We start from the raw sequence: 13,222 nt of genomic DNA on the forward strand, positions 1-13,222 counted from the left end.
TACGGGACACGCAGGAATTAACACTCACACATGGTCATCCCAAACCCCGGGGAATGGGATTGAAAAGTCCCACCTTCGAGGATCAATCTTAAATTAGACACTAATCAATATCTCCCACATCATTCAAACAATGCCTTGGGATCATCTCACTCGACCCAAGAGGATAAGGTTAATATTGCAACTGAAATATCAGCACCTGTGACAGTGTGACACTCCCTCAGTACTGACCCTCTGACAGTGCGGCACTCCCTCAGTACTGACCCTCCGACAGTGCGGCACTCCCTCAGTACTGACCCTCTGATAGTGCGGCACTCCCTCAGTACTAACCCTTCGACAGTGCAGCACCACCTCAGTACTGACCCTCTGACAGTGCAGCACTACCTCAGTACTGACCCTCCGACAGTGCGGCACTACCTCAGTACTGACCCTCTGACAGAGCGGCGCTCCCTCAGTACTGACCCTCCGACAGTGCGGCACTCCCTCAGTACTGACCCTCCGACAGTGCGGCACTCCCTCAGTACTGACCCTCCGACTGTGCGGCAATCACTCAGCACTGACTCTCCGACAGCGCAGCACTCCCTCAGCACTGACCCTCCGACAGAGCGGCGCTCCCTCAGTACTGACCCTCTGACAGTGTGGCACTCCCTCAGTACTGACCCTCTGACAGTGCAGTGCTCCCTCAGTACTGACCCTCTGACAGTGTGGCACTCCCTCACTGCTGACCCTCTGACAGTGTGGCACTCCCTCAGTACTGCCTCCACAGTCTCCTTTCAGAGATTTCCCCAGGGTACCCTCCCTCTAAGTGACAGTATTTCTCCTCATCTCAGTCTGACATGTCCTGTCTCTAGAGACTTTGATCCTTGTTCTGAACTCCCTCCTGTCAGGGGGTGACCCTCATCCCTCTGTCCAGTCCTTCCAGCCCTGTCGGAATTCCATCTGCTCCAATCAGTTACCCCTTATTCTTCTAAACTCCAGTCAAACTAATCTCTCCTCAGGACGGTCCTAACATCCTCAGTCTCAACCTCGTGAGCTTGCACAGCACTCCCTTTGTGGTAACCAGAACCTTTTGAGGGAAGGAGACCCAAACTGCATGCAGTCTTGCAGTTCACCTGTGTAGTGATGGGAGAGTTACCTTTATAACCTTTGGAAACAATTTCACACAACTATCCTCTTATCCCAGGGTTTTCACATTGTTGACCAAACAGGAATTAATTTAGTTAGTCTCTTGTTAGTTGCTGGTTTGTTACTGGTTTCTTACTGGTTAGTGACTAGTTGGTGACTGTTTGGTTACTGGTATGTTACTGGTTCAACAGCTTGGTCTCAGAAATGTTTCTACCTACTCGATCAGGTCAGCAAGGCTCTTGTAAATGTCTTCATCATCCACAGCTTGCTCAGTGGGAAATGGCCTGAAAGACAGCACACACAGCATTACCATCACTGAGGGGAACACTGAGACTCTGATGCGTGAGAACGTCACAAAGTACTGTACAATGTGGGGTGCATTTGGGAACAGAATGGAGGAATATGTGTGAATAACCTCAGCCTTCTCGAGACAGCTGGATCTGAGCAGAGACGGTGTCTCACTGTGGAGGAGCAGGGACAGTGAGACTATCCACACTAGGGCAGAGATAGTAAGAACTGCTGATGTTGGAGTGAGAGATAACACAGTGTGGAGCTGGAGGAACACAGCAGGTCAGGCAGCATCAGAAGAGCAGGAAAGTTTACATTCAGAAATCTGAGGAAGGATCCTGACCACATTTGGAATACTGCGTACAGTTCTGGTAGCTGCATTACCAAAAGGATGTGGATGCTTTGGAGAGGGTGCAGAGGAGGTTCACCAGGATGTTGCCTGATATGGAGGGCGCTAGCTATGAAGAGAGGTTGAGTAGATTAGGATTATTTACATTAGAAAGACGGAGGTTGAGGGGGGACCTGATTGACGTCTACAAAATCATGAGAGGTATAGACAGGGTGGATAGCAAGAAGCTTTTTCCCCAGAGTGGGGGACTCAATTACTAGGGGTCACGATTTCAAGGTGAGAGGGGAAAAGTTTAAGGGAGATATGCATGCAAAGTTCTTTACGCAGAGGGTGGTGGGTGCTTTGCCAGCGGAGGTGGTAGAGGCAGGCATGATAGCGTCATTTAAGATGTATCTAGACAGATACATGAATGGGCAGGGAGCAGAGGGATACAGATCCTTGGAAAATAGGCAACAGGTTTAGATAGAGGATCTGGATCGGCGCAGGCTTGGAGGGCCGAAGGGCCTGTTCCTGTGCTGTAGTTTTCTTTGTTCTTTGTTCACACTGGGGCAGCTCTGCAGTTAATGGCTGTTCCACCGACCTCCAGGACTCAGACCCACAGAATCATTAAATTGCTACAGTGTGGAAACAGGCCATTCAGCCCATCGATTCTACACCGATCCTTCGAAGAGCATCCCACCCAGACAACTCCCTACGTTATCCCGTACTCTGCATTACCCATGGCTGCGGGGAGGCAATGGCCTAGTGGTATTATCACTGGACTGCTATTCCAGAGACCCAGGTAATGGTCTGGGAACCTGGGTTTGAATCCCACCACAGCAGATGGTGGAATTTGAATTCAATAAAAATCTGGAATTAAGAGTCTAATGGTGACCGTGAATCCATTGTTTTGGGGGGTGGGGGAAACCATCTGGTTCACTAATGCCCTTTAGGGAAGGAAACTGCCATCCTTACCTGGTCTGGCCTACATGTGACTCCAGACCCAGACAGCAATGTGGCTGACTCCTAATCACCCCCTGGGCAATTAGGGATGGGCTTGCCTGGGACACCCTCATCCTGTAAATGAATAAAAAGAAAAATTCCACCCAGCCTACACATTCCTGAACACTATGGGCAATTTAGCATGTCCAATCCACCCAACCTGCACAGCTTTGGACAATGGGAGGAAACCCACACAGACACAGGGAGAATATGCAAACACCACACAGACAGATGCCTGAGGGTGGATTTGAACCCAGGTCCCTGGTGCTGTGAGGCAGCAATGCTAACCACTGAGCCACTGTGCTATGCAGGCATTGGGACAAGGCTATAGGTTGAAGCAAGTGGATGGGGTGGGGGGCTGGGTGCAGGCATGGGGAATGAGGCCAGAGGATGGAGGTTTTTGGATGAGATGCAGGGGAAATGTGAAGAAGAATTTTTTTTAACACTGTGGGTAATAATGACATGGAACTTGCTGCCCATGAATCACTGACTGCGTACACCAGCAGGAGGCCATTCGGCCCAACATGTCTGTACTGATGTTGGAAATGGCAACAATGAGTCACAACAATAGTGAACTGGGTGGGTATTTGAACAACGTAGATTGGAATGGTTATGGAGGGTCCTCCGTAAACGGCTGGAATGGATCCAATTGACCAAATGGCCTCAATCTGCCTCATAAATGTTTGTGGTTTCAATGCTTAAAGGGTTGTAAAAGTGGGATAGGAATTTGGACAGAGTTGGAAAGGAGAGAATATTCATATTGATGAAGGACTGAGATTCTGGGTGACAGTAACAAACCAGAATGGCACAAACACCAAAGGGAACACAAGACAAAACATCTCTTATGTGGTGAGTGTTAAAATATCAGACTGCTTATCTGACAGGGAAACAACTCCATTCCTATTTAAATAACAGGAAGAATAAAGCCAGGGTTTTAATTTGCTGTTCCCACCACCCTTCCCTAGTAACCAGCTCCACCCTCTCCCTAGTGACAGACTGAGATTACACTTTTTTGTGCAGTGTGTCACCCTGATGTCAGATCCTGATGCTTCACCTTCTGACACTGCACTAATGCCACCTCCCTCCATTTCCAACCATTTTTATTCATTCACAGGAGGAGGGCATTGCTGTCTAGGCAGCATTTATTGCCCATCCCTAATTGCCCATTGGGCAGCTCATAGTCAACCACATTCCTGTGGGTCTGGAGTCACATGTAGGCCAGACAGGGTAAGGATGATAGTTTCCTTCCCTAAAGGATATTAGTGAACCACAATTTCCAACAATCGACAATAGATTCATGGGCATCATTAGATTCTTAGCTCCAGACATTTATTGAATTCAAATTCCACCATCTGCCATGGTGGGATTCAAACCCAGGACCCCAGAACATTATTTGGGTCTCTGGATTAACAGTCCAGCTATAATACCACTAGGCCATTGCCTCCTCTATCAACATCCATCCACCAATGGGAGCATGCTGTCAGCTGCTTGGGTCCTGAGCTCAGGACTTCCCTTCCTAACCCTCTTCAACCCTCTCCCTCCTTTAGACGCTCCTCAAAACAGCCTCAAGCTAATGGCTATGCACCCAGAAACATTGTAGCAGCCCAGTGGCCAATCATGTTGGATGAATCTGTCTGGCACCTTCAACAGATTGATGTTAAAAGTGTTATATAAATGCCAGTTGTTGATGTGCACAGGCTAAATCAGGAGACAGTGTTTCCAAGGGCAGGAGCTCAGTGAGCAGAGGGAGACAGTTTGAAGGGAATCGGGGAAAAACCCCAGAAAGAAAGGTGAAGGGGACTTTGAAAATGAAGATGTGTGTTCTAAATTCCAATGTTGTGGGTCAGTGAGTGCTGGGGCAGGGGATCCAGTCAGGATTTGGATCCTCAAATTTGGGAGGATTTTGCGTTTCCTGGAGCTGAGCAAGCAATGTCCTGAACATTGATTTCAGTGCCATGTTTTAAAATAGATTTCTAAATCCCACTGACAAGAGGAGATTTCTGAACTTACCTTATACCTGTACTCTGTGCTATCACAGTGTGGGAAAGACTTGACAGTGTGTCAATCACCTGTAACAGAGAGATATTGTCATCAGTGAAGGAATCCGTTCTGGCAGACAGAAGGGAGCGAGCGTGTGTGGGCAAGGTGCTGCAATTATTCTGAGTGACATCGGTCCATGTAGGTATGTCCAATTCACTTTAGATCTGCCATAGGGACTATATTAGAATCCTTTATGAAGGAGGTTATAACAGGGAACTTGGAAAATCACAATGTGATCAGGAAGAGTCATCATGGCTTTAGGAAGCAAAAACTGTATCTCATTTATTAAGAACATAGGAACAGGAGTAGGCCATTCAACCCATCAAGCCTGGCCCAACATTCAATGTGATCAACGTTGATCAAATACTTCAACGCCTTATCCCCTCCACATCCCCATATCCTGTACATCACTGGTAATCAGAAATCTATCAATTTCAATCTTAAACATGTGCAAAGACGGAGCTTCTATAGCCCTCTGTGGTGGAGAATTCCAAAGATTCAAAACCTCTGCATAAAATCATTTTTCCTCATCTTGGTCCTAAGTAGCTTCCCCCTTATTTTTAAATTGTGTCCCCCGGTTTCTAGACTCTCCAGATGATGCAGGTGAGAAAGTATTTTTATTTGCAGACTTTGTATATTTCTGAGATTAACTGCCCTTTCTCTGATCTGTGGTAAACTGGAAGTTAAAAATCTAAAGGTTTATTTTAGGCAACGAAAAGGCACCAGGCCTAAAGCAACATCTCCAAAAGTTACATAACTTTGTGTAACAGTATAGTTTGCATTGGTTTGTGTTAGAGTTGTGTAATCAATCACAAAATACCACACTTACACTTTCCATTTTTGTGTTATGAGAAAAGTTCACTCTCTGCAACCTAGTACAATCCAAGTGGGCATTTCCCCAGATCATATTCCAAAGACATGTATGCAGTCATTACAGAAACCTGTGTGTAATATTTAATCCTGAGATGAACTTCTCATCTCACTTCTACCATCAATAACATCAGCCAATTCAATCTCTATTGGCTCCCACTGACATGATCTCTCAGAGATTTTGCCTCCAGCCGCCTATGGCCACTTGGCTTTGGAATTCACTCCATAAACATCTCTGCCTTTCCTCCTGGCTGGAGTGATACCTGACACATAGGAAATACCAGGCAGGAAAACCCAACAGTGCTTCATCGGAGGCTGCACTGATAATGTTACCCAGCAAGGTAATAAAACATCTGCGGAACAACAAACCAGCTTGGTGAGACAACCTACCACAACATAGGACAATGGTCGTGGTTGTGGGAGGTCAATCATCTCAGCTCCAGGACATCTCTGCAGGAGTTCCTCAGGGTAGTGTCCTAGGCCCGACCATCTTCAGCTGCTTCATCAACGACCTTCTCTCCATCATAAGGTCAGAAGTGAGGACGTTCAGCATCATTCATGACTCCTCAGGTACTGAAGCAGTCCATACCCATATGCAACAAGATCTGGATTACATACCAGCTTGGACTAAAATGTGGCAAATAAAATTTGTGCCAGACAAGTGCCGTAAAAAAACCTAACCATTGCCCCTTGACACGCAATGTGCTGTCAATACTGAAGCCCCTGTTATCAACATCTTGAGGTTTACCATTGACCAGAAACTCACTGGACTAGCTAAATGAGCACAGTGGCTACAAGAGCAGGCGAGAAGCTGGGAATACTGCGGCAAGTAACTCACCTCCTGACTCCTCAAAGCCTGTCCACCATCTACAAGTCACAAGTCAGGAGTGTGATGGAATATTCCCCACTTGCCTGGATGAGTGCAGCTCCAACAACACTCAAGAAGCTTGACACAAAAACAAAAGTGGAAAGGTGGTTTGAGGAATGGCAGCATTTTAGAATTCAACAAAAGAGGACAAAAGTTTTCTCATGAGTGGCAAAATCGAGCATCAGATTAACATAACAGCAAATGTAGAAACTGACAGTAAAAGATTCTGTAAATATCTGAAAAGAGAAAAGGTCAGTAAAGACATGGGTAGGGCGCTGGGAGTCAGGAACCAGGGAATTTTAATGGGGAGCAACAAAATGGCAAAGAATTGAAGCCAGGCTTTGGATCAGTAACAACAGAACAGAATTATCAGGGAGCCGAAGGTTAACTCAGAGGGAGGAATTGAAGGGAATTAGTTTTGTAAGAAAATGGTGCTGCAGAAATTAATGGGGTTAAAAACTGACAAATCCCAAGAGTCTGATAATCTACATCCCAGAGTACCAACAAAAGTGGTCCTAGAAAGATAGCTCGTTTTTGGTGGTCATCTCCCAAAATTTTATAAACTGGAATAGTTCCCACAGATTGGAGGGTGGCAAACATAACCACACTTTTAAAAAAGGAGGGAGAGAAAACACAGAGAATTACAGACCAGTTAGCCTCACATCAGTAGCAGGGAAATTGCTAGAGTCTGAATAAAAGACATGAAAGCAGAACATTTGGATAGCAATACGGGATTGGATAAAGCCAGCGTAGATTTGTAAAACATAGACAACAGGAGCAAGAGTAGACCATTCAGCCCCTCAACCTGTTCCATCACGAAAAATGATCATGGCTGATCATAAACTCAGTGCCCTGATCCTGCTTTCTCCCCACACCCTTTAATCGCTTTAGCCCTAAGAACTATAACTAACTCATTCTTGAAAACATTTAAGACTTTGGCCTCAGCTGCTTTCGGTAGGAGTGAATTCCACAGGCTTAGTGCTCTCCGGGTGAAGACATTTCCCTTCAACCCAGTTGTAAATGGCCTGCCCCTATCCTTAGGCTATGACCCCCTGGTTCTGGACTCCCTTGTCATCGAGAACATTGTTTCTGTGTTTACCCTGTAGTTCTGTTCGTATTATACAGGTTTCCATGAGAGCACTGACTCATTCTCCTCAGGGGATAGGCAAATCCAACTGAACAAATTGACCAGAGATTGTTTAGGATATAACTTGTAGAATAGATAAAGGAAAACCAATCGATGTAGTGTATTTGGAATTCTGGAAGGCTTTTAAATAAGATCACTGAGAAGGGCTTAGTGAACAAAATGATAGCACATGCGATGGGAGTAACATGTTAGCACAGATCGAGAACTAATTGACAGACAGGAAACAGATAATGTTCCTATCCAACCTCTCCTGTCAGGCAGAAGCTACAGAAGCTTGAACAGGCGCTAACAGCTTCTCCCCTGCTGTTATCAGACTGCTGAGTGGACCTCTCATTTTCAAATAATGTTGATCTTGCTTTGTGAACCGGGGAGGACAATAAATGTTGGGTCCAGCCAGCGACGCCCACATCCAAACAGTAAATAAATAAATCCTTAGCTCCTTTAAGATTCCAGCGAACATTTACAGCTCAAAACGCAGGTGCGATCTTCACATTATTTCCTGTTATGGAGTACTGCCGACTGTGTTGAAATAACCCTGTATGCATCACTCTATCTAAGCACCCTGTGTATATCCTTGTTGCTATAATCTGCCTGTACCTTTTTATTCATTCACGGGATCAGGGGGTCACAGGCCAGGCCAGCATTTATTGCCCATCCCTAATTGCCCAGAGGGCAGTTAACTGTCAACCACATTGTTGTGGGTCTGGAGTCACATGTAGCCCAGACAAGGTAAGGATGGCAGTTTCCTTCCCTAAAGGGCATTAATAAACCAGATGGCTTTTCCCCAACAATAGGCAATGGATTCACGGTCATCATTAGATTCTTAATTCCAGATTTTTACTGAATTCAAGTTCCTCATTCAAGTTCTTGCCATGGCAGGATTCAAGCCTGGGTCTCCGGAACATTATCTGGATCTCTGGATTAACAGTCCAGTGATAATACCACTAGGCTATCGCCTCCCCAAAAGCTCGCACAACAGAGCTTCGCACTGTACTTATCAAATCAAATCAAATCAAAAGGTGGCAGGCAGAGACTAGTCGGTACTGCAGGAATCAATGCTAGGACCCTGGGTCAGTCACTATACATATATATATATACACATATACACACACACACATATATATATATATATATATATATCAATGCTACGACACTGGGTCAGTCACTATATCTATATATATATATCAATGCTAGGACCCTGGGTCAGTCACTATATATATATACATCAATGCTAGGACCCTGGGTCAGTCTATATATATATATATAGATATCAATGCTGAAAGATTCGACAAACTTTTACTTAGAAAGGCACTGACTCGTCAGGGATACTCAGTATGGCTTTGTTAAAGGAAGGTAATGCCTTACAAATTGCTTTACTCAGAGGGTACTATACCATTGGAGTTCTCTACCAGAGAAGGCTATGGAGGCCAAGTCATGCAAAATATTGAAGAAAGACATTGATCAATTTCTTAGATTTTAGAGACATCAAGGGAGAAGGCAGGAATATGGCATTGAGATGGAGGATCAGCCATGATCAAACTGAATAGCAGAGCAGGCTCAAAGGGCTGAATGGCCTAATCCTGTTTCTAGTTTCTAGTTTCTAGTTTCTATGTTTGACACCATCCAAGACAAAGCAGCCCGTTTGATTGGTATTACATTCACAAGCATTCACTCCCTCCACCATCGACGCTCAGTAGCTGCAGTGTGTACTATCTACATGATGCACTGCAGAAATCCACCAAAAATCCTCAGACAGCACCTTCCACACCCTCGACCACTTCCATCTAGAAGGACAAGGGCAGCAGATACATGGGAACACCAGCTCCTACAAGTTCCCCGAAAAGTCACCACCATCCTGACTTAGAAATAAAATGTTGACCCTGCAGTGTCATTGGGTCAATATCCTGGAATTCCCGCCCTAACTGCATTGTGATTTAGCTACAAAAGGGTCAGGAAGGCAGCTAACCATTACCTTCTCAAAGGGAACCGGGGAGGACAATAAATGCTGGGTCCAGCCAGCGACGCCCATATCCAAACAGTAAATAAATAAATCCTTAGCTCCTTTAAGATTCCGGCGAATATTTACAGCTCAAAACACAGCTGCGATCTTCACATTATTTCCTGTTGTGGAGTACTGCCAATTGTGTTGAGACATTTACCTTCAAATCTATTTGGAACGTCTGTAGTTATTAAAGGTGTTGCTTGAGAGAACCAGCACAAGGCTGGTCACACAGTGGGAGGATGAGAGAGTCAGAATGCTGCACTGTCAGAGGGTCTGTACTGAGGGAGTGCCGCACTGTCGGAGGGTCAGTACTGAGGGAGTGCCGCACTGTCAGAGGGTCAGTACTGAGGGAGTGCCGCACTGTCGGAGGATCAGTACTGAGGGAGCGCCGCACTGTCAGAGGGTCAGTACTGAGGGAGCCCCGCACTGTCAGAGGGTCAGTGCTGAGGTCAGTTATTTCCTGCAGGAACTCTTGCTCATTTTCTGCTTTGATCCCAGCATCCAGTATTCCTGTCTATCTCTGGACATTGCTGTGTCGGAATTGGGTCTTGTTTTTGCTACACTGCAACATTTCTACACTTTAGAATTCTTGATTGGTTTTTATAGAAATGCAGAGCCCAGAGCATTCAGCAGCATTTCTCAAAGCTGAGGGAATAAGATCTTACTGAAGCCTGGCCTCTGAACGGAACCACCACCCTTTCCTATTCCTGGTTTCACACCATCCTTGATGTATCAACATTCTCTATCTCACAATCTCCTCTGACCATCCTGCTGAGTTCCGCTTTCCAAACAGTTATTATTACTTCAGCAATTCACTCTCCAGAGAGCCCGGCTATGCTAAACTTTTCAACCACGTGAACTGACCTTGTCATCTCACCCTAACCACAGTGAAAAGAGAAATGCGCACCCCCCACCACCAACCCCCACCCCCTCAACTGCGCCGGTACCTCCCAGAACCGACCCTCCTCACCCTGGTGCCCGACAAGGCCGAAGCCTTATCTCCTACCCCCCTGGGGCCCTGTGACATTGGGTCTTCCTGTGGTGCTCAGCTGTAGTCTCCTGGCCCCAGTGAATTATTCGGAAACAGGAGCAGGAGGAAATTGCTTTCCTGGAGAAAGTTTCTCATTCACTCAGTTTCTTATCTGAATCTGAGCCCCACTTCCTCTGATCCAGACTTTCTCCCCAGAGGATACAGATTCTCCCTATCGATCCAAACAGATTCCTTAATTATCTGAAAGACCTCAATTACGTCACACTCTAATCTTCTCATACTCCAGTGAGTCTGAGTCTAGTCCTTGGAATCTTCTCCACAAATTAACCCTTTTTGCCAACTCTCAAGTGATGGAGATTGTCCTGAGGTGCTGTGGAGTAGTTTGGATGGAGGGGTTTGTGTGTGTTGGGGGGGGGGTAGTCCCACGCAGTAAGATAGTGGCTGCGGAATGATTGGTCCAGTAAACAAGGTCAGAATCTGAATCAATGCAATTAGGTTAATCATCAGTTTAACAGAAAGATTTCTCATGGAAAAGGGCACAGGTTAGATTCAAATACAACACAAAGTATAAACATATACAATTCCTATATTTCTATCCCAGAAACAACCAGTCAGCTTAAACAGAGTGCTGTATATGTCTAAACAAATAAAGAACTGTGGATGTTGGAAATCTGAAACAAAACAGAAATTGCTGGGTGATTTTCTTTTACTGTATTTGTACGTAACTTTTAAACAAGTTAATCTTTATGTGCTTTGTATATACAATGTTGTAACTCTGCCTGGCAGTCTCTTATAGCTCTGAGAGCCGCAGGCATGCTGAGATCAGAAAGAAATTAGTTTGCTGTAATGACTGCTTCATAACTTACAATGTGTTTCACTGTTTTCAATAAGCCGATCAAGGATGTTAACCAATCCCTGATGGGAAATGAATTATTTGACCATTATCCTTAATATGACATGGTGAGCAGTGGTGGGAAACTGATGCTGAGGAAGTCTATCGTGCTCAAACAGTCAGCAATCAATAGCTCAAACCACAACAGTTTTAAAAGGCATTGATACACGAGACAGCTCTGCATGTTACAGTGTCAGAGTGGCCGCTGACAAATCTCTATTGAGAAGCAAGTTTAATTCATTTGAGAAAGACAGTGCGTGTGGAGCCAATGCAAGTGGGTAAGGTCCTTCATGAATACTTCACATTGGTATTCCCAAAGGAGAAGGACATGTGTAGTGATTGTAACGGGGTCAGCTAGCTGGATTTCAGAGAATGAGATCCCTGATTGAGGCTGTGAATCTGGTCCAGGCAGGGAGCCTTGGCTGACATAAAAGGATGAATGTCAGCGATATTGAATTGCTGAGTGCCTGACTCAGGGAGAGGCAACGCTATTGTCAAAGGCTGTGCATTTGTGAATAAAGGGGATGGTGATGCTGGCTTCTGAAGAACGATTTCAATGTGTGCAATGATAGGATTAGAGAGGGGTATCTTGATATTCTGGGATATTTCGACATCAAGAAGAAGAGATGTTGGGTGTTGTAAAAAACATTAGGGGAGAGATATCCCTAGGGCTTGATGTGATCTATCCCAGGATAAAGCGGGAGGCATGAGAGGAGATTGCTGGGACCTTGACTGAGATGTTTTTATCACCTTTAGCCACAGATGAGATCCCAGAATACCGGAGAAAAGTCAATGTTGTTCCTTTGTTTTATAAGGGCAACAGGGATAATGCAGGAAATTATAGACCAGTGAGCTTTACATCAGTGGTAGGTAAACTACTGGAGAAGGTTCTTAGGTGCAGGATTTAATCGCATTTGAAGAACGGACTTATTGTGGATAGTCAGCACGGCTTTATGTGGGGGAGGTTTTGTCTCTCAAATTTGATGGAATTTTTTGAAGAAGTGACGAAGATGATTGATGAGGGTAGGGCAGTGGATGTTGTCTTCATGGATTTTACTGAAATAACTGACAAAGTCCCTCATGGTTGGCTGGTCCAGAAGATTAAGTCACATAGGATCCATAGGGAGTTGGTCAGTTAGATACAAAATTGGCTTGGTCATAGAGGACAGAGGGTGGTTGTGTAGGGGTGTTTTACTGACTGGAGTCTGGTGGCCAGAGGTGTTCCACAAGGATTATGTTAAGACCACTGCTTATATATAAATAAATGATTTGTCCCATTGGTAACTTTGCAGACAAAAACTGAAGGAGTTGTGAATAGTGAGGAAGGTTGTCAAATGGTACAGTAGGATTTGACATGCAGGTTCAGTTAGCAGTTCGGATGGCAAATGTCATGCGAGCATTCACTTTCAGAAGTCTAATACAAGAGCAGAGATATATTGCTGAGGCTGTATAAGGCTCTGGTTAGACGGTACTTGGAATATTGGGGGCAGTTTTGGACTCTGTATCTAAGGAAGGATGTGCTGGCATTGGAAGGGATCCAGAAGAAGTTTGCAGAAGAGATCCCAGGGATGATAGGCTTGTCATATGAGGAGTGGTTGCAGACTCTGGGTCTGTATTCAATGGGGTTTAGAAGGATGGCGGGGTGGGATCTGATTGAAACCTACAGAATACT

The 13,222-nt window shown here is 45.2% G+C and overlaps 1 protein-coding gene across 1 annotated transcript in view; it reads right to left on the reverse strand.

Annotated features, from left to right (window-relative positions):
- LOC109924952 (guanine nucleotide exchange factor VAV3-like) overlaps positions 1–13,222 on the reverse strand; it is a 203,142-nt gene that overhangs the window by 77,258 nt on the left and 112,662 nt on the right. The window contains exons 22-23 of the mRNA XM_048601574.1: positions 4,751–4,809; positions 1,341–1,406 (exon numbers count right to left, since the gene is read on the reverse strand). Coding sequence (XP_048457531.1) covers positions 1,341–1,406; positions 4,751–4,809 — 125 coding nt within the window. The remainder of the gene's footprint in view (positions 1–1,340; positions 1,407–4,750; positions 4,810–13,222) is intronic.

This window comes from Rhincodon typus, chromosome 10 (genome assembly GCF_021869965.1).
Source record: "Rhincodon typus isolate 14 chromosome 10, sRhiTyp1.1, whole genome shotgun sequence".
Classification (NCBI taxonomy): Eukaryota; Metazoa; Chordata; class Chondrichthyes; order Orectolobiformes; family Rhincodontidae; genus Rhincodon; species Rhincodon typus.